Consider the following 22,322-nt stretch of genomic DNA (forward strand, 5'->3'; position numbering starts at 1 on the left):
AGCATTGAGGAAAGATGTGTATCTGTCGATAAGTCCTCTCTTTTACCAGTACGTACATCTGCAGTGGCCTCTGTGGCAACTGGGCACTCAGCAGGGACAAAGTATGAAAATACAATGAACCGCTGTGCCTCCTGAGCGCGTATGGCCAATTGAGAGGGGGGATGTAACATGGTTGGTATAGGCCTCCGATTGGTGAAAGACAGTGGTGGGAGGGAGTCAATACAGGGAGCCATGAACTCAGTGAGTGGACGGTTTGTCACATCTCTCACATTCTGCGTGAGAAAAAAAACAGGCATGTTGAAAGTGATCACATTCAGTACATACATACTTTGTGAGTCAATGCTATTTACTTATACATCACATATACAGTGCCTTCGGAAAGTTTTCAGACCCCTTCACTTTCCCCACATTTTGTTACCTTACAGCCTTATTCTAAAATTGATTACATCGTTTTTTCCCCTCATCAATGTACACACAATACCCCATAATGACAAAGCAAAAACAGAATTGTTCCAAATTCATCACACATTTCTTTTGAAATATCACATTTACATAAGTATTCAGACCCTTCACTCAGTACTTTGTTGAAGCACCTTTGGCAGCGATTACAGCAGAGAATATTTTTGGGTATCACTACAAACTTGTGCTTCGGGAATTCTCCCTTTCTTCTCTAAAGATCCTCTCAAGCTAAGTTAGGTTGGATGGGGAGCGTTGCTGCACAGCTATATTCAGGTCTCTCCAGAAATGTTCGATCCGGTTCAATTCCAGACTCTGGCTGGGCCACTCAAGGACATTCAGAGACTTGTCCTGAAGCCACTCCGGCATTGTCTTGGCTTTGTACTTAGGGTCATTGTTCTATTGGAAGGTGACCCTTCGCCCCAGTCTGAGGACCTGCTCCAGAATGCTCAGGACTTCATCAAGGATCTCTCTGTACTTTGCTCTGTTCATCTTTGCCTCGATCCTGACTAGTCTCCCATTCCCTGCCGCTGAAAAACATCCCCACAGCATGATGCTGGCACCACCATGCCTCGCCGTAGGGATGGTGGCAGATTTCCTCCAGACGTAAAGCTTGGCATTCAGGCCAAAGAGTTCAATATTGGTTACATCAGACTAGAGAATCTTGTTTCTCATGGTCTGAGAGTCTTTAGGTGCCTTTTGGCAAACTACAAGCGCGCTGTCATGTGCCTTTAACAGAGGAGTGGCTTCCATCTTGCCACTCTACCTTAAAGGCCTGATTGGTGGAGTGCTGCAGAGATGGTTGTCCTTCTGGAAGGTTCTCCCGTCTCCACAGAGGAACTCTAGAGCTTTGTCAGAGTCACCATCGGGCTGTGGTCACCTCCCTGACCAAGGCCCTTCTCCCCCGATTGCTCAGCTTGGCCAGCTCTAGGAAGACTCTTGGTGGTTCCAAACTTCTTCCATTTAAGAATGATGGAGGCCACTGTGTTGTTGGGGACCTTCAATGTTGCAGAGAGTTTTTGGTACCCTTCCCCAGATCTGTGCATCGACACAATCCTATCTCGGAGCTCTACAGACAATTCCTTCGACCTCATGGCTTGGTTTTTGCTCTGACATGCACTGTCTGCTGTGGGACCTTATATAGACAGGTGTGTGCCTTTCCAAATCATGTTCAATCAGTTGAATTTACAACAGGTGGATTCCAATCACATTGCAGAAACATCTCAAGGATGATCAGTGGAAACAGGATGAACATGAGCTCAATTTCCAGTCTCATGGCAAAGAGTCTGAATACTTATGCTCTGGATAAGAGCGTCTGCTAAATGACTTAAATGTAATGTAATGTAATTATGTAAAACAGATATTTCAACATTTCTACAAACCGATTTTCGCTTTGTCAATATGGGGTATTGTTTGTAGATTGCTGAGAATTTGCTTTTTTTTCATCAATTTTCAAATCAGGCTGTTACCTAACAAAAGGTGGAAAAAGTCAAGGTGTCCGAATACTTTCCGAAGGCACTGTATATATCTAGTGTCCTCTCAGATGCTCTGCACCAGTCTGTACCAACCCTGGGTCTTCTAGCCAATGGGTCAACTAAGTGTAAAAATACATGCACCACACCCAGCATAACATTTGACATTTTAGACATTTAGCAGATGCTTTTATCCAGAACGACTTACAGTTAGTCCATTCAACTTAAGGTAACTAGGTGGGACAACCATATAATCCTGATATGAAGGTCTATGAGAGATCGCTTGGTCTAGTTTTACATTTTTTTTTAAAGACAAGACAACCATAAGAACTGAGGACTATGTACATAACAATACTCAAACAGAGAGACAGACACGATACAACACAAGAAAAGATATCAGAAAAAATATTGTTAGCTTACATTCCATGGCATATCGCACATTTTGCCCTTATATTGACGTATTTACTTTAATCAATAATGTTCAAGAGAACTCTAGTCCACTTTGTCAAAGTTGGTCTTGTTACCTCCTCAATCAGGCTTGGCATTTTCCTCGTCTCAAACCAAATCCTCTTCATTTCCTTCTCCTGCTCCCTCTGGGTCTGCCACACCAGAGCCAACCTGACTCCCAGCTCCATCACGTAGTCTGTCTGGATCACCCTTTCCTTCAACTGACACTCAGCCCTCCTCTGTGTCAGCGTTGAACCCTCCATGTCTTCCTCCTAGCTAACAATAACTCTGGAAAATACATAACGTTGTAGTAAGTGTAGTGTTGCTCACCAAAGAATAATGCATCTCTTTACAATATGCACACATTTTCTTCCCGTTTACTTACAATGAAGGAAGTCACAATCCTGATCCAGAGATGATTACGCAATAGGCCTATCTGATTTACTAGTAAAAAGTTGGCTACTGGAAAAGTGACCAAGTTCAAATGAATCGATTTTGGCTGTTCCTATCATTATGTGCTCAATATCCTTTATGACATCATCATTGTGATGAAAGCTGTTGCCATTGGAGATGACAAAGCACAACACAGACTTTAAAAAGCACACTTCAGGCTCTCTCTGTACCTTACTATTGAGCCTTATTTAACCCCTCATGTATCGCCACTCCATATTGGGCCTGGTTCTCACAAACCACACTAATCACTTATATCATATCATTCAAAACGTTTTTGGGGGGGTAGAAAATCACTCTATCCATGCAGGACCTAACTTGTACAGTTTCATCTATTTTAAACATTCCAGTCTTCTCTTTGAGTGCCTCTGAGTCTACCTCAATTATAGAGGTCTATCAATTCAACCATTTGAAAGGGATAACCATTCAATCAAGAAAAGCAGATTTTTATAAAAAATGTAGCAGCTACAAATTAGGTAGACCTACTTGTTTTTTACACTACCTACCCTTTTGGTACATATTTATTGAGATAATTGATTACAACTTGTGTTGGTGATTAACACAGAGAGAGGGTTATCTTTCATCAATATAATGCAATTGCCATTAGGCAGGCTCACTACAAAACTAACATGCCATCTCAGGTGTCAGGATGAACAATTTTATCACACAAAAAGAGGTATTCAAGCAAACTGTCTCCCTCCAACAGTTTCAACAGATTGTATGTTAGGCCTGTTAGTAATTTGAAAAGTAGTTATTCTACAGGAACATAGTTATACAGTAAGTTATATTACAACCTACCTCTCAAGTAAGCAGCGTGGTCTCTCTCTAATGAAATAGGACATTAATAATCTGTCAGTGGTTAGTTGAATCAGTCTCTTTGCACTGTTCTGTTTGTCTGTACAACAGCTAACCTCCTAGAATCAGAATCTTGTGATGTCACAATGAAGGCCTCATTGCCATGACTACCAACAGAAGCTCTCATGTGTAATCAAATGCTGGAACAATTCACCTTTTTTAACCTATGCAGCAGTCATACCAAATATTTACATTGAATCCATGTAACCACAATTTTTATTCAAATAAAATACTCTACCTCATTTCAAATGGTTGACCATTCGTAATACAGGTGTTTTGCCTATTTCAAAGTGAATATGTTTTAGATATCACAACTAGCATCCAGGTTTACTAGGTTATTTGTTTGATCTCAGCCTACCTCTAATGTAAATGTTTCTCATCATCCTCTTCATCATTAATATAATATTTAGGCTACCTTACTACAGTAAAACAAGTCTTCCATAGACTATGACACCTCAGTAACATAGTTCCAACAAAGAAATGAGGGTTCAAGAAAATATCTCCAACGGCCTCAGCTATTAGCCATATGATCAACAAGGTCAAATGCAGCACTACAATCAAGAAGCAGCTCACCCACAAGTTTATCTTGGTCAAGTGACCTGAGCCATTGATGGGTTAAATCAACTAGAGCTGTTGCAGTTGAGGGATCTTTACGGTAGGCATGCTGGTAGAGAAATAAGATGTGCTGGATGTGTAATTATCTAGGCCTAAAACATTTGGTTGAAGAGTAGGTGTCCCTGAATTCTTGTATTGTAGTTCAATAAATTATTAATTAAGGAAATCAATATCAGCTGACAATTGAACAGAAGTTTTAGACCTGCCAACAGGGCCATTTGTTTAAAAACGTGTTTGAAATGTTTCTTATCCATGTCTTTCCAGTTGATCTAACCAATCAGACTCAAGAGCATCACACATTCCTCCATTCATTCCCCTCTATCATATTCCTGGGGCTTAGCCCCACATTTTTGCAAAAACTGGCTGTCCTGTTTTGCATGTTATTTTGACATTAATACATGTCACATATCAGTTTGCAAACAATGTAAAATATATATACAGTATCAGTCAAAAGTTTGGACACACCTACTCATTCAAGGTTTATTTTCTCTTTTTCTCTACATTGTAGAATCATAGTGAAGACATCAAAACTCTAAAATAACACATATGGAATAATGTAGTAAGAAAAAAAGGGTTAAACAAATTAAAATATGTTTTATATTAGAGATTCTTCAAAGTAGCCACCCTTTGCCTTGATAACAGCTTTGCACACTCTTGACGTTCTCTTAACCAGCTTCATGAGGTAGTCATCTGGAATGCATTTTAATGAACAGGTGTGCCTTGTTAAAAGTTAATTTGGGGAATTTCTTTCCTTAAAGCGTTTGAGCCAATCAATTGTGTTGTGACAAGGTAGGGGTGGTATGCAGAAGATTGCCCTATTTGGGGGGAAAATGCCATTTTATGGGAAGTTCAGTTCAATAAAGCAAAGAGAAATGACAGTCCATCATTACTTTAAGACATGAAGATCAGTCTATCAGGAAAATGTCAAGAACAGCATGCGCTATGATGGAACTGGCTCTCATGAGGACCGCCACAGGAAAGGAAAACCCAGAGTTACCAGGGTGTTGAAGGGTGCCAAAGCAAACAACCAAAAAGCCACAAGACTACCACAACAGAAATCAAATAAAGGTGTCTGCATGGAGAGAGTCTCTCCAATGACTGAGGAAGAGGTGTTTTTATCATGGGACACACCCGGGCCCAGGTGTTTCCCATGTAGCTGACGACCCTCCCAACTCCGCCCAGCGGCATCCTAATAAGGAAACAGAGTGGGAGGGTCGTCACACAAGTAACAGACACATCTCAACATACACTGTTCAGAGGAGACTGCATGAAACAGGCCTTCATGGTCGAATTTCTGCAAAAAAAACACTACTAAAGGACACCAATAAGAAGAGACTTGCTTGGGCCAAGAAACACAAGAAATAGACTTTAGACCAGTGGAAATCTGTCCTTTGGTCTGATCAGTCCAAATTTGAGATTTTGGTTCCAACCGCCGTGTCTTTGTGAGACGCAGAGTAGGTGAACGGATGATCTCCGCATATGTAGTTCCCAGCCTGAATCATGGCGGAGGAGGTGTGATGGTGTGGGGGTGCATTGCTGCTGACACTGTCTGTGATTTATTTAGAATTCAACCACACTTAACCAGCATGGCTACCACAGCATTCTGCAGCGATCCGCCATCCCATTTAGTTTGTGTTTAGTGGAAGTATAATTTGTTTTCAACAGGACAATGACCCAACACACCTCTAGGCTGTGTAAGGGCTATTTGACCAAGAAGGAGAGTGATGGAGTGCTGCATCAGATGACCTGGTCCACAATCACCCGACCTCAACCCAATTGAGATGGTTTGGGATGAGTTGGACCGCAGTGAAGGAAAAGCAGCCAACAAGTGCTCAGCATATGTGGGAACTCCTTCAAGACTGTTGGAAAAGCATTCCAGGTGAAGCTGTTTGAGAGAATGCCAAAAGTGTACAAAGCTGACATCAAGGCAATGGGTGGAAACTTTGAAGAATCTCAAATATAAAATATATATTAATTTGTTAATTGAGGATAAAACGTATCGTTGCTCAGCGGCCATTGGACACATTAAGTTGGAAATCGCAAATTCAACAATGAGTGGTTTGGAAGGAATCAGTCGCTAACTGCAAGAATTGCAAAGCAGTCATTAGCCTGCTATTCACTGGAGTGGCTGTGTAGTCCCAAGTCTAAGATTAAGGGTCTCTTTTCAATCAACATTGGCCATGCTGTCAGTGAAGCATGATTTGTGCAGCGCTCAAAACAACTGTTAACTCGGAACTGCAAAATCTGACTTTAGTAAGTTCAAGACAACTGGGAACTCGGGAAAAATGATCTACGACTAGGAAAATACATTTTGAACTTTCATCCAGCTCGGAATTGTAAATTCAGAACTCAGGCCTCATTCTAGAGCTACGTCCTGAAGATCACTGATGTCATCATGATTCATGCTTTTTTTGTTGTTGAGTTCCCAGTTTTCTTGAATGCACCATGAATCCAGAAAATGCCAGACTTTGATGACAAAGTTTGGTGACAAAATTTGCCCACGATGGACCGCCGCGCCACCTTCCTGTTCAAGTGAGCACAGCACAACAAGGTGAGTCCAAAAATGTCTTGTATGCTGCTACATAAATTAAGTAATATGGCAGGGAGATATATATATACCGTAGCTAAGAAAGTAAGCTGTTAGTAGCCCATGTGCCTCACCGAATGAATGAACTATTTTGCTGCCAGACAAGGCTTTGCTGATAGCCAGGTATAGCAGTGGTAAGGTGTTGGGACAGCTTTATGTAGGCTCGAACAGTTTGTGGGCACCGTCTTTCACCCTTATAGTGCAATTCATGTATTGTTTAGTGTTGTGTAGTGGCTTTGTTGGCATGCATCCAACATTTTCTTTTCTTTGTCTCACCAAGATTTACAAGCTAAAATCGCCACTGATCATATTCCCTCAATCATATCCCCCTCTATCATATTCCCCTCTATCATATTCCACTCTATCATATTCCTCTATATTATTCCTCTCTCTCATATTCCCCTCTATCAATTTCCTCTCTATTATATTAATCTATAAAGTTTACCCCTCTGTCATGTTCCCCTCTATCATTTTCCTTTCTATCATATTCCCCTCTATCATATTCCCTTCTTTCAAATTCCTCTATATCATGTTCCCCTCTATCAAATTCCCTCTATCATATTCCTCTCTATCATATGTTAAGGCCCGACGCCGGAGATGAGAAGCAGGTATGGGGAGTTAAACATTTAATCGGGAACAGACCGAACAAGACAGGAACCGTGTCAACACACGGGTAAACAAGGACATATGACAATGAATGCATAAGCAGGGAACAGAGTTTGGAACACGACAGATATGGGGAAGGTAATGACAGAGGTGATTTAGTCCAGGTGGGGTCCAATAATCGCTGAAGCGCGTGACGGTGGGAAGGCAGGTGTGCGTAATGATGACGGCAGAAGTGAGCAATGCTGGGGAGCCTGGCACCCTCGAGATACAGGGGGAAGACAGGGAGCAGGTGTGACACATATTACACTCTATTATATTCCCCTCTATCATATTCCCCTCTATCATATTCCTCTCTATTATATTCAACTCTATCATATTCCCCTCTATAATATTCCCCTCTATCATATTCAACTCTATCATATTCCCTGTATCATATTCAACTCTATCATAATCCCTGTATCAAATTCCCCTCTATCAATTTCCTCTCTATCATATTCATCTCTATCATATTCCCTCTATCATATTGCGCTCTATCATATTCCTTATATATCATATTCCCCTCTATCATATTCAACTCTATCAAACTCCCTGTATCATATTCCTTATATATCAAATTCCCTCTATTTTATTCCTTTTCTATCATATTCCTCTCTATTATATTCAACTCTATCATATTCCTCTCTATTATATTCAACTCTATCATATTCCTCTCTATCATATTCCCCTCTATCATATTCAACTCTATCAAATTCCCTGTATCATATTCCTTATATATCAAATTCCCCTCTATCATATTCATCTCTATCATATTTCTCTCTATCATATTCCCCTCTATCATATTCAACTCTATCAAATTCCCTGTATCATATTCCTTATATATCAAATTCCCCTCTATCATATTCATCTCTATCATATTCCTCTCTATCAAATCCCCTCTATCATATTCCCCTCTATCATATTCCCCTCTATCAAATCCCCTCTATCATATTCCCCTCTATCATATTCATCTCTATCATATTCCCTCTATCATATTCCTCTCTATCAAACTCCCCTCTATCATATTCCCCTCTATCATATTCCTTATATATCATATTCCCCTCCAACATATTACACTCTATCAAATTCCCTCTATCATATTCCCCTTTATCATATTCTTCTCTATCAAATCCCCTCTATCATATGTTAAGACCCAATCCCGGAGATGAGAAGCAGGTACGGGGAGTCAAACATTTAATCGGGAACAGACATAGAACAAGACAGTAACATTGTCAGCACACGGGTAAACAATGACATATGACAATCAGTTCAGAAGCAGGGATCAGAGCGGGGAACCTGACAGATATGGGGAAGGTAATGACAGAGGTGATTTAGTCCAGGTGAGTCCAATAATTGCTGATGCGCGTGACGGGGGAAGGCAGGTGTGTGTAATGATGATGGCAGGAGCGAGCAATGCTGGGGAGCCTGGCGCCCTCGAGATACAGGGGGGAAGATCGAGAGCAGGAGTGACACATATTACACTCTATTATGTTCCCCTCTATAATATTCCCCTCTATCATATTCCTCTATATAACTTTCCCCTCTATCATATTCCTCTCTTTCAAATTCCCCTCTATCATATTCCTCTCTGTCATGTTACCCTCTATCATATTCTTTATATATCATGTCATGACGTTGGCCTGTGGGTAAGGTTTATGACCCCCCCATAAATACCTTTCTCCCTTCCCCTCTCTTTCTGAACCTACTGAAGGACTGCTGTCCTGAAGGACTGCTGTCCTGTTAAATATAGAGAATCTGGGAACATCAAACAAATGGGGAAAGGAACCATATTTTGGTAATAAAACCAGTTGGAAATATGCTTTGGAACGTAATGAGTATGGATGTCAGTTCAGTTGTCATCTGAGACATTATGACTGATGACAGGACGACATAAACTGTACCTGGGAAAGTATACACCCTCTAGTTATCAGAGTCACATGGAATTGTTATGCAATTGAAATGTTTGATATTGAAATTGTTTGTTAGGAGATTAAATGTAATTTTAGCTTCCAAATGAGAGAATTGGGTTTTCATAAGGAAAGTGCCCTGCTTGATCAGTGGCCCACCCCTGTGAAGAGACAGGGGTTATAAACGATGAAACACATCCTTCCCCCTCTCCACTATATAAGCCTTTGATGAAAAGATAACCACATGTTCCAGTACGTGAGGTCTGCAGCCTCTACGTTAGAAGGACACACGTCAAGTACAGAACTAAGCCAACCTCGGCGTGAGCTTTGGTGGCGAATGGTATGAACTTTGAGCTTAATCACTACAGAAGTGATACTTCCTAGCCGTTGAGTTAGCAGCGGCCGCTGAAGACGTGGGCTAGGAAAGGACGGACGACGGATCCAGTCTAACAAACAGACGAAGATACCACCACGTATCCAATTTACCACCAGAGACATTCTTCCGAGGACAGGAAGATCTGTTGGCCAACCCGGCCAGCATCTACGACCAATCTACCGAAGCGCAGCTCAGAGTAAATATTTATTGCATTTTCCTTTTCCGAATGGGCAGTCATTTAGAATGCATAAGATAATGTATTAACGATAGCATAGCTGCTGTTGCTTTGTTCCTAAGTCTTCCCGCTCTTTGACTCAAGCCCAACCCCCTTTCTTTGTGTAACCAGCTTTCATACAGGTTCCGTCCACCAGGGATGTTTTCTGTATGACATCATTTGTATTCTGTGTATTTGTAATTCTGTGTGATTGGTTTAGGTATTTAGTAAATAAATAATTAAACCCAATTTTGTATTGCTGATTCAACTTGTTAGCCAGGGTTCGTGAAGATAACCAAGAATTTACAACTTTCATTATGAGACTGAAAATAAGATGATTAAGATGACTGCTATCGATGTAAAAGATTACTAAGTATTTTAAGAGTTTATTCGGAAGATAACGGCTCTATAAACGTTCTTCCGTGGTGCCCCGACTTTCTAGTTAATTACATTTACATGATTAGCTTAATCAGGTAATATTAATTACAGAGAAAGGATTTTATAGAATAGCATGAAATATCACTTAATCTGGCATAGCCAAAAACACGACAATCATATTCCCTTTATCATTTCCCTCTATTTCATTTTCCCCTCTATCATATTCCCCTCTTATAACATTCCTCTATATCATATTCCTCTATGTCATATTCCCTCTCTGGCTGCTTTGAGTGATGTATTGTTGTCTCTACCTTCTTGTCTTGTTTGCTGTTGTCTGTGCCCAACAATGTTTGTGCGCTGTTTTGTGCTGCTGACATGTTGTGTTGCCTCCATGTTGTTGTCATGTTGTGTTGCTAACATGTTGTGTTGTAATGTGTTGCTGCCATGCTATGTTGTCGTCTTAGGTCTCTCATGACGTAGTGTTGTGTTGTCTCTCTTGTCGTGATGTGTGTATTGTCCTGTATTTTTTATTTAATGTATTTATATTTTTAATCCCAGCCCCCATCCCCACAGGAAGGCTTTTGCCTTTTGGAAGGCCGTCATTGCATATAAGAATTTGTTCTTAACCGACTTGCCTAGTAAAATAAAGGTTAAATGAAATTAAAAAAAATAAAACATAATATTCGCCTCTATCATATTCCCCTTTATCATATTCCTCTCTATCATATCCCCCTGTATCATTTTCCTCAGTATCATAATCCTCTCTATCATTTTACCCTCTGTCATATTCCTCATATATCATATTCCTCTCTGTCATATTCCTCTGTATTTTATTTCCCTCTATCATATTCCCCTATTTCATATTCCCCTCATCATTTCCCTCTATTTCATATTCTCCTCTTATTACATTCCTCTATATCATATTCCTCTATATCATATTCCTCTGTCATATTCCTCTCTATTGTATTCCTCTATCATATTCCTCTATATCATATTCCCTCTATCATATTCCTCTATCATATTCCCTCTATGGCTGCTTTGCGTGTTGTATTGTTGTCTCTACCTTCTTGTCTTGTTTGCTGTTGTCTGTACCCAACAATGTTCGTGCCCTGTATTGTCCTGCTAACATGTTGTGTTGCGGCCGTGTTGTTTTTGCCTCCATGTTGTTGTCATGTTGTGTTGCAAACATGTTGTGTTGTCATGTGTTGCTGCCATGTTGTGTTGATGCCATGTTGTGTTGCCTCCATGTTGTTGTCATGTTGTGTTGCTAACATGTTGTGTTGTCATGTGTTGCTGCCATGCTATGTTGTTGTGTTAGGTCTCTCATTATTTAGTGTTGTGTTGTCTTTCTTGTAGTGATGTGTGTTCTGTCCTATATTTTAACTATTTAATATATTTATATTTTTAATCCCAGAAAGCCTTTTGCTTTTTGGTAGGCCGCCATTGTAAATAGCAATTTGTTCTTAACTGACTTGCCTAATAAAATGAAGGTTAAATTAAATAAATTAATAAAATATCATAATCCTCTCTATCATATTCCTCTGTATCACGTTCCTACTATCAGATTCCCCTCTATCATATTCCTCTCTATCATATTCCTCTCTATCATATTCCCCTCTATCATATTCCCCTCTATCATATTCCTCTCTATCATATTCCTCTCTAACATATTCCTCTCTACCCTCCATCCACTCCCCCTCCCTTTCCCTCCTCCTCATCTCAGCACAGCTCCACTCCATCGGGTAGATTTGGAATTCAACATTTTAACATTGCAACACTCCCCAGATTTGTGAAAAGTAAACATTGTGTGTTTATACTGTGTTATACAGTATGCCTTGACAAAAATTAAACAGAGAGTAAACCTTATTTATTGATTTTTTTTATTCCTTTTTCAATGCACGCAAAAATAAAGTTTCCCTCCCTGCTCTCTCTCTCTATCACCCAGTCTACTCATCCATCTTCAAGCTTTCATCCCTTCCCTGCTCTTCTATCACCCTCTCAGTTCCACCTCCAACTGGCTCACTCTTTTTCTTCTTCTCCAGTCTCTTCCTCTCCTCTTTCCTCATCTTTTCTCTCTTCTTCTCCTCCTTTTCTTGAATCTTTCTCTCCATCTCCAGGAACTCAGCTTGAGCTTTCTCTCTCTTTTTCAGCTCATCAGAACACTTCTTCTCTTTCTTAATCCTGTCTTTCATCATGTCATTATGTATCTTCATCAGCCCCTCTAACCTCTTTTTCTCTGCCTTGTCCTCCTCTTTTCTTTCCTTCTCTCTCTTTTTCTGTTCTAACTTCTCCCTCTTTTTCTCAGCCTTCATGACTTTCTTCTGCTCTTTCTCTCTCTCTTTCATCTCTTTCTTCTCCCTCTTTTTTTGCTCCTCCTCCTTGTTTTTCATCTCCTTTCTCTCTTTCTCGTCATCTTTCAACTTCTTATTCAGTTTCTTACTTTCCCCTTTTCTATCCATCTTCAAAAATGGGATTTTCTGCATGTGGTTCCTGACCAGAAAGCCCACTCTTCCCAGGATGGTCTCTGCTCTCTCTGATGAAACCATCCCATTGGAGCTCTTGGAATGGGCACAGTCCGCATCACACTTCAACCCCTCCCTCGGTCTCACCTCCTCCTGGACGCTCCTCTCTTCACTCTCAATGTCAATGCCTATCCAATAATCCTGACAGGAAGACATTGATTCTAGATGTAATATTGTTCCAATGTGGCACATTCAATACACATTTGAGTGATCAACATACAATGATGGCCTCATGGGGCACACAATTTGGAGGACAGTAATTAAGGTCATTTGTTTTTTTTGTATCCCCATTATATTTTACAAAACCCATAAATGTTAACCCTAGTGAGGGGTGATGTTTCATACTATGAGCAAAGAGCAGCAAGTTTGGGTCAATTCCAGTCTATTCAAGAAGAACTCTAAAATTCCAATTCTCTTCAATGCTTTGAATTGAAATGGAACTGACCCCCAACCCTGTAAAGTAGTAGTGTAAAATAGGACACCTACCTTTGTCTCTTCCAGGGTCCAGGTCCTGGGTTCATCATTGTGGGTTGACAGAGTTAAGTTAGCATCTGGGTCCAGCTGGTGAGCGTGAGTGCAGAGATACACCTTCTTAGTAGTGCACCTCCCTTTCTGATTTGGATCATTGTGGTCTTTGTCATGGATGCATGCCAGGCTTGGAGGAAGTGCTAGGACAGGGTTTGTATCACCTGTCAGTTCCTCTCTCTTGACAGTGGATGAAACTGCACTTTCCTCTGTGTCAACTAAGCGCTCTGTGTGTTCCTCAACTGTCTCCTCTTGCTGTTTGTGGTCAATGCAGTGGGTACAGGGCAGCCTTAGAGGCAGTGCTGCGGGTGCAGGAGGACTTTTACCAGCCAAAAACTCCTCTTGGAGGACAGTGGACACGGAAACAGCTGCTTCCCTCGCAACTATCGTCTCCTCTGGCTGCTTATGGTCATTGTCCAAAATGTGTGACAAGCTTGGAGGCAGCCTTGGAGCAGGGCTTTTATCACCCAACAGGTCCTCTCCCTGGACAATGGATGTGCCTACAGTGATCTCTGTGGCAAGGGAGGACTCATTGGCGTCCTCTTTTTTCTCCTTGGTCAGTTTGTGGTCAGAGTCACGGATACATGGCGAGCTTGGAGGCAGTGCTCCAGGGTCAGGAGGGCTTTGATCAGCTGCCATGTCCTCCTTTAGGTGAGTTGACACATCATTGGTTGTTCCACTGGCAACTGGACACTTGTTGGTTCCCTCTACTGCCGACCCCGGCAGTTTGTAGTCAATGTCAAAGACACGTGACAGACTTGGAGGCAGCATTGGGACAGGGCATTTAGCTGCTGATCTGCCCACTCCATCAACAGTAGCTGTACCTGAAGTGTTCTCTGTAGCACCTGAGACCTCATAGGCATCCTCTACTGTCTGCTCTGGTGGCATGAAGTCACCGTCAAAGACTGATGGCAGGCATGGAGTCAGCACTGAAAGAAGACTTCTAGCTGCCCATCGGTTCTCTGTCTTGACAGTGGCCGTGCCTGCAGTAGCCTCTTTGGCAACTCGGTACTCTGTGGCTAAAACAGCAGGCTGGGAGGTTTCCGGGACATTGAATGATTTGCCAATGAACCGCTGAGCCAGTGGTGGGAGGGAGAAAGGATAGAATCTGTCCTCTTCCTTGATATTAGATTTTGCCACTGGAGCAACTGAGACCTCAGTGGTTCCCTCTAATGTCTGCTGTGGTGGCATGGAGTCATCGTTAAAGAAGTGTGGCAGGTATCGATGCAGCATTGAGGAAAGATGTGTATCTGTCGATAAGTCCTCTCTTTTACCAGTACGTACATCTGCAGTGGCCTCTGTGGCAACTGGGCACTCAGCAGGGACAAAGTATGAAAATACAATGAACCGCTGTGCCTCCTGGAGCGCGTATGGCCAATTGAGAGGGGGGATGTAACATGGTTGGTATAGGCCTCCGATTGGTGAAAGCCAGTGGTGGGAGGGAGTCAATACAGGGAGCCATGAACTCAGTGAGTGGACGGTTTGTCACATCTCTCACATTCTGCGTGAGAAAAAAAACAGGCATGTTGAAAGTGATCACATTCAGTACATAGATACTTTATGAGTCAATGCTATTTACTTATACATCACATATACAGTGCCTTCGGAAAGTATTCAGACCCCTTCACTTTCCCCACATTTTGTTACCTTACAGCCTTATTCTAAAATTGATTACATCGTTTTTTCCCCTCATCAATGTACACACAATACCCCATAATGACAAAGCAAAAACAGAATTGTTCCAAATTCATCACACATTTCTTTTGAAATATCACATTTACATAAGTATTCAGACCCTTCACTCAGTACTTTGTTGAAGCACCTTTGGCAGCGATTACAGCAGAGAATATTTTTGGGTATCACTACAAACTTGTGCTTCGGGAATTCTCCCTTTCTCCTCTAAAGATCCTCTCAAGCTAAGTTAGGTTGGATGGGGAGCGTTGCTGCACAGCTATATTCAGGTCTCTCCAGAAATGTTCGATCCGGTTCAATTCCAGACTCTGGCTGGGCCACTCAAGGACATTCAGAGACTTGTCCTGAAGCCACTCCGGCATTGTCTTGGCTTTGTACTTAGGGTCATTGTTTTATTGGAAGGTGACCCTTCGCCCAAGTCTGAGGTCCTGAGCATTCTGGAGCAGGTTTTCATCAAGGATCTCTCTGTACTTTGCTCTGTTCATCTTTGCCTCGATCCTGACTAGTCTCCCATTCCCTGCCGCTGAAAAACATCCCCACAGCATGATGCTGGCACCACCATGCCTCACCGTAGGGATGGTGGCAGATTTCCTCCAGACTTGGCATTCAGGCAAAAGAGTTCAATATTGATTACATCAGACTAGAGCATCTTGTTTCTCATGGTCTGAGACCCTTTAGGTGCCTTTTGGCAAACTCCAAGCAGGCTGTCATGTGCCTTTAACTGAGGAGTGGCTTCCATCTGGCCACTCTACCTTAAAGGCCTGATTGGTGGAGTGCTGCAGAGATGGTTGTCCTTCTGGAAGGTTCTCCCGTCTCCACAGAGGAACTCTAGAGCTCTGTCAGTCACCATCGGGCTCTGGTCACCTCCCTGACCAAGGCCCTTCTCCCCCGATTGCTCAGCTTGGCCAGCTCTAGGAAGAGTCTTGGTGGTTCCAAACTTCTTCCATTTAAGAATGATGGAGGCCACTGTGTTGTTGGGGACCTTCAATGTTGCACAGAGTTTTTGGTACCCTTCCCCAGATCTGTGCATCGACACAATCCTATCTCGGAGCTCTACAGACAATTCCTTCGACCTCATGGCTTGGTTTTTGCTCTGACATGCACTGTCTGCTGTGGGACCTTATATAGTCAGGTGTGTGCCTTTCCAAATCATGTTCAATCAGTTGAATTTACAACAGGTGGATTCCAATCACATTGCAGAAACATCTCAAGGATAATCAGTAGAAACATGATTAACATGAGCTCAATTTCCAGTCTCATGGTAAAGAGTCTGAATACTTATGTAAAACAGATATTTCAACATTTCTACAAACCGGTTTTCACTTTGTCAATATGGGGTATTGTTTGTAGATTGCTGAGAATATGCATTTATTTCATCAATTTTCAAATCAGGCTGTTACGTAACAAAAGGTGGAAAAAGTCAAGGTGTCGGAATACTTTCCGAAGGCACTGTATATATCTAGTGTCCTCTCAGATGCTCTGCACCAGTCTGTACCAACCCTGGTCTTCTAGTCAATGGCTCAACTAAGTGTAAAAATACACGCACCACACCCAGCATAACATTTGACATTTTAGACATTTAGCAGATGCTTTTGTCCAGAACGACTTACAGTTAGTGCATTCAACTTAAGGTAACTAGGTGGGACAACCATATAATCCTGATATGAAGGTCTACGAGAGATCGCTTGGTCTAGTTTTTTAAAGACAAGACAACCACAAGAACTGAGGACTATGTACATAACAATACTCAAACAGAGAGACAGACACGATACAACACAAGAAAAGATATCAGACAAAATATTGTTAGCTTACATTCCATGGCATATCGCACATTTTGCCCGTATATTGACATATATTTGATTCAATCAATATTATTCAATAGAACTCTAGAAAACTTTGTCAAAGTTGGTCTTGTTACCTCCTCAATCAGGCTTGGCATTTTCCTCGTCTCAAACCAAATCCTCTTCATTTCCTTCTCCTGCTCCCTCTGGATCTGCCACACCAGAGCCAACCTGACTCTCAGCTCCATCACGTAGTCTGTCTGGATCGCCCTTTCCTTCAACTGACACTCAGCCCTCCTCTGTGTCAGCGTTGAACCCTCCATGTCTTCCTCCTAGCTAACAATAACTCTGGAAAATACATAACGTTGTAGTAAGTGGCGTGTTGCTCACCAAAGAATAATGCATCTCTTTACAATATGCACACATTTTCTTCCCGTTTACTTACAATGAAGCAAGTGACAATCCTGATCCAGAGATGATTACGCAATAGGCCTATCTGATTTACTAGTAAAAAGTTGGCTACTGGAAAAGTGACCAAGTTCAAATGAATCGATTTTGTATGTTCCTATCATTATGTGCACAATATCCTTTATGACATCATCATTGTGATGCAAGGCGTTGCCATTGGAGATGACAAAGCACAACACAGACTTTAAAAAGCAAACTTCAGGCTCTCTCTGTACCTTACTATTGAGCCTTATTCAACCCCTCATGTATCGCCACTCCATATTGGGCCTGGTTCTCACAAACCACACTAATCACTTATATCATATCATTAAAAACGTTTTTGGGGGGTAGAAAATGACTCTATCCATGCAGGACCTAACTTGTACAGTTTCATCTATTTTAAACATTCCAGTCTTCTCTTTGAGTGCCTCTGAGTGTACCTCAATTAAAGAGGTCTATCAATTCAACCATTTGAAATGGATAACCATTCAATCAAGAAAAGCAGATTTGAATAAAAAAATGTAGCAGCTACAAATTAGGTAGACCTACTTGTTTTTTACACTACCTACCCTTTTGGTACATATTTATTGAGATAATTGATTACAATGTGTGTTGGTGATTAACACAGAGAGAGGGTTATCTTTCATCAATATAATGCAATTGCCATTAGGCAGGCTCACTACAACAACTAACATGCCATCTCAGGTGTCAGGATGAACAATTTTATCACACAAAAGAGGTATTCAAGCAAACTGTCTCTCTCCAACAGTTTCAACAGATTGTATGTTAGGCCTGTTAGTAATTTGAAAAGTAGTTATTCTACAGGAACATAGTTATACAGTAAGTTATATTACAACCTACCTCTCAAGTAAGCAGCGTGGTCTCTCTCTAATGAAATAGGACATTAATAATCTGTCAGTGGTTAGTTGAATCAGTCTCTTTGCACTGTTCTGTTTGTCTGTACAACAGCTAACCTCCTAGAATCAGAATCTTGTGATGTCACAATGAAGGCCTCATTACCATGACTACCCACAGAAGCTCTCATGTGTAATCAAATGCTGGAACATTTCACCTTTTTAACCTATGCAGCACAGTCATACCTAATATTTACATTGAATCCATGTAACCACAATTTTTATTCAAATAAAATACTCTACCTCATTTCAAATGGTTGACCATTTGTAATACAGGTGTTTTGCCTATTTCAAAGTCAATATGTTTTAGATATCACAACTAGCATCCAGGTTTACTAGGTTATTTGTTTGATCTCAGTCTACCACTAATGTAAATGTTTCTCATCATCCTTTTCATCATTAATATAATATTTAGGCTACCTTACTACAGTAAAACAAGTCTTCCATAGACTATGACACCTCAGTAACATAGTTCCAACAAAGAAATGAGGGTTCAAGAAAATATCTCTCTTCAATGGCCTCAGCTATTAGCCAAATGATCAACAAGGTCAAATGCAGCACTACAATCAAGAAGCAGCTCACCCACAAGTTTATCTTGGTCAAGTGACCTGAGCCATTGATGGGTTAAATCAACTAGAGCTGTTGCAGTTGAGGGATCTTTACGGTAGGCATGCTGGTAGAGAAATAAGATGTGCTGTATGTATAATTATCTAGGCCTAAAACATTTGGTTGAAGAGTAGGTGTCCCTGAATTCTTGTATTGTAGTTCAATAAATTATGAATTAAGGAAATCAATATCAGCTGACAATTGAACAGAAGTTTTAGACCTGCCAGCAGGGCCATTTGTTTAAAAACGTGTTTGAAATGTTTCTTATCCATGTCTTTCCAGTTGATCTAACCAATCAGACTCGAACAAAACACATTCCTCCATTCATTCCCCTCTATCATATTCCTGGGGCTTAGCCCCACATTTTTAGCAAAAAACTCGCTGTCCTGTTTTGCATGTTATTTTGACATTAATACATGTCACATATCAGTTTGCAAACAATGTAAAATATATATACAGTATCAGTCAAAAGTTTGGACACACCTACTCATTCAAGGTTTATTTTCTCTTTTTTTTCTACATTGTAGAATCATAGAGAAGACATCAAAACTATGAAATAACACATATGGAATAATGTAGTAAGAAAAAAAGGGTTAAACAAATGAAAATATGTTTTATATTAGAGATTCTTCAAAGTAGCCACCCTTTGCCTTGATAACAGCTTTGCACACTCTTGGCGTTCTCTTAACCAGCTTCATGAGGTAGTCATCTGGAATGCATTTTAATGAACAGGTGTGCGTTGTTAAAAGTTAATTTGAGGAATTTCTTTCCTTAATGCGTTTGAGCCAATCAATTGTGTTGTGACAAGGTAGTGGTGGTATACAGAAGATAGCCCTATTTGGGGAAAAATTTCCATTTTATGGCAAGTTCAGTTCAATAAAGCAAAGAGAAATGACAGTCCATCATTACTTTAAGACATGAAGATCAGTCAATCAGGAAAATGTCAAGAACATCAAGCGCTATGATGGAACTGGCTCTCATGAGGACCGCCACAGGAAAGGAAGACCCAGCGTTACCTCTGCTGCAGAGGATAAGTTCATTAGAGTTACCAGCCTCATAAATTGCAGCCCAAATAAATGCTTCACAGAGTTCAAGTAACAGACACATCTCAACATCAACTGTCCAGAGGAGACTGCATGAATCAGGCCATCATGGTCAAATTGCTGCAAAGAGACCACTACTAAATGACACCAATAAGAAGAAGAGACTTGCTTGGGCCAAGAAACACAAGAAATAGACTTTAGACCAGTGGAAATCTGTCCTTTGGTCTGATCAGTCCAAATTTGAGATTTGGTTCCAACCGCCGTGTCTTTGTGAGACGCAGATTAGGTGAACGGATGATCTCCGCATATGTGATTCCCAGCCTGAATCATGGAGGAGGAGGTGTGATGGTGTGGGGGTGCATTGCTGCTGACACTGTCTGTGATTTATTTAGAATTCAACCACACTTAACCAGCATGGCTACCACAGCATTCTGCAGCGATCCGCCATCCCATTTAGTTTCTGTTTAGTGGAACTATAATTTGTTTTCAACAGCACAATGACCTAACACACCTCTAGGCTGTGTAAGGGCTATTTGACCAAGAAGGAGAGTGATGGAGTGCTGCATCAGATGACCTGGTCCACAATCACCCGACCTCAACCCAATTGAGATGGTTTGGGATGAGTTGGACCGCAGAGTGAAGGAAAAGCAGCCAACAAGTGCTCAGCATATATGGGAACTCCTTCAAGACTGTTGGAAAAGCATTCCAGGTGAAGCTGTTTGAGAGAATGCCAAAAGTGTACAAAGTTGACATCAAGGCAACGGGTGGAAACTTTGAAGAGTCTCAAATATAAAATATATTTCGATTTGTTAATTATAGATAAAACGTATCGTTGCTCAACGTCCATTGGACATTATCATCAAGTTGGAAATCGCAAATTCAACAATGAGTGGTTTGGAAGGAATCAGTCGCTAACTGCAAGAATTGCAATGCAGTCATTAGCCTGCTATTCACTGGAGTTGCTGTGTAGTCCCAGATCTAAAATTAAGGGTCTCTTTTCCTAGTTCAAAATTATAAACAATCAACATTGGCCATGCTGTCAGTGAGGCATGATTTGTGCAGCGCTCTAAACAACTGTTAACTCGGAACTGCAAAATCTGACTTTAGTAAGTTCAAGACAACTGGGAACTCGGGAAAAATGATCTACGACTAGGAAAATACATTTTGAACTTTCATCGAGCTCGGAATTGTAAATTCAGAACTCAGGCCTCATTCTAGAGCTACGTCCTGAAGATCACTGACGTCATCATGGTTCATGCTTTTTGTTGTTGTTGAGTTCCCAGTTTTCTTGAATGCACCATGAATCCAGAAAATGCCAGACTTTGATGACAAAGTTTGGTGACAAAATTTGCCCACGATGGACTGCCGCGCCACCTTCCTGTTCAAGTGAGCACAGCACAACAAGGTGAGTACAAAAATGTCTTGTATGCTGCTACATAAATTAAGTAATATGGCAGGGAGATATATATACCGTAGCTAAGAAAGTAAGCTGTTAGTAGACAATGTGCCTCACCGAATGAATGAACTATTTCGCTGCCAGACAAGGCTCAGCTGATAGCCAGGTATAGCAGTGGTAAGGTGTTGGGACAGCTTTATGTAGGCTCGAACAGTTTGTGGGCACCGTTTTTCACCCTTATAGTGCAATTCATGTATTGTTTAGTGTTGTGTAGTGGCTTTGTTGGCATGCATCCAACATTTTTTTTTCTTTGCCCCACCAAGATTTACAAGCTGAAATCGCCTGTCACGTCCTGACCATAGTAAGTGGTTATTTTCTATGGTAGAGTAGGTCAGGGCGTGTGTTTTTCTAGGTTTTCTATTTCTATGTTTTAGTTCTAGGTTTTCTATTTCTATGTTGTTGTTTTTTGGGTTGATCTCCAATTGAAGGCAGCTGGTCCTCGTTGCCTCTGATTGGAGATCATATTTAAGTAGGGGTTTTTCTTCCTGGGTTTTTGTGGGTAGTTGCATTCTGTTTAGTCTCTGTACCTGACAGAACTGTAAGTCGATCGTTTCCATTTGTTATTTTGTTATTAGTGTTTTGAGTTAATAAATATCATCATGAGCACTCAACACGCTGTGTTTTGGTCCCCTCTATACCATGCCCGTTACATCGCCACTGATCATATTCCCATCTATCATATTCCTCTCTATGATATTCCCACTATAATATTCCTCTCTATCCTATTACCCTTTATCATATTCCCTATATATCATATTCCTCTCTATCCTATTACCCTTTATCATATTCCCTATATGTCATATTCCCCTCTATCATATTACACTCTATCATATTCCATCTATCATATTCCTTATATATCATATTCTCCTCCATAATATTCAACTCTATCAAATTCCCTCTATCATATTCCCCTCTATCATATTCATCACTACCATAT

General features: G+C 41.0%; 1 protein-coding gene and 2 long non-coding RNA genes across 3 annotated transcripts; all 3 read right to left on the bottom strand.

Moving 5' to 3' along the window:
- Positions 1 to 203: 203 nt before the first annotated feature.
- Positions 204 to 3,730, bottom strand: LOC123728061 (uncharacterized). The gene is made up of 3 exons (XR_006759934.1): positions 3,624 to 3,730; positions 2,453 to 2,663; positions 204 to 272 (listed from the first exon to the last, which is right to left on the bottom strand). It is a non-coding gene; the product is annotated as an uncharacterized lncRNA (long non-coding RNA).
- Positions 3,731 to 12,304: 8,574 nt separating this feature from the next.
- LOC123728062 (general transcriptional corepressor trfA) lies at positions 12,305 to 14,793 on the bottom strand. Its single transcript, XM_045698597.1, has 2 exons — positions 13,408 to 14,793; positions 12,305 to 13,062 (listed from the first exon to the last, which is right to left on the bottom strand). The coding sequence occupies exons 1-2, from the start codon at positions 14,677 to 14,679 to the stop codon at positions 12,346 to 12,348; spliced, it is 1,989 nt and encodes a 662-aa protein (XP_045554553.1). The 5' UTR covers positions 14,680 to 14,793; the 3' UTR covers positions 12,305 to 12,345.
- A 23-nt stretch (positions 14,794 to 14,816) lies between these two features.
- On the bottom strand, positions 14,817 to 18,327 carry LOC123728063 (uncharacterized). Its single transcript, XR_006759935.1, has 3 exons — positions 18,228 to 18,327; positions 17,057 to 17,267; positions 14,817 to 14,947 (listed from the first exon to the last, which is right to left on the bottom strand). It is a non-coding gene; the product is annotated as an uncharacterized lncRNA (long non-coding RNA).
- Between the last annotated feature and the right edge of the window lie 3,995 nt (positions 18,328 to 22,322).

Source organism: Salmo salar, chromosome ssa17 (genome assembly GCF_905237065.1).
Source record: "Salmo salar chromosome ssa17, Ssal_v3.1, whole genome shotgun sequence".
Taxonomy (NCBI): Eukaryota; Metazoa; Chordata; class Actinopteri; order Salmoniformes; family Salmonidae; genus Salmo; species Salmo salar.

Excerpts from the sequence above, each read along its gene's own strand:
- LOC123728062 (XM_045698597.1), bottom strand. The coding sequence starts at position 14,679 with ATGCTGCATCGATACCTGCCACACTTCTTTAACGATGACTCCATGCCA. Across the intron at positions 13,063-13,407 it reads GGACCCTGGAAGAGACAAAG|GATTATTGGATAGGCATTGA; the intron begins GTAGGTGTCCTA and ends TCTTCCTGTCAG.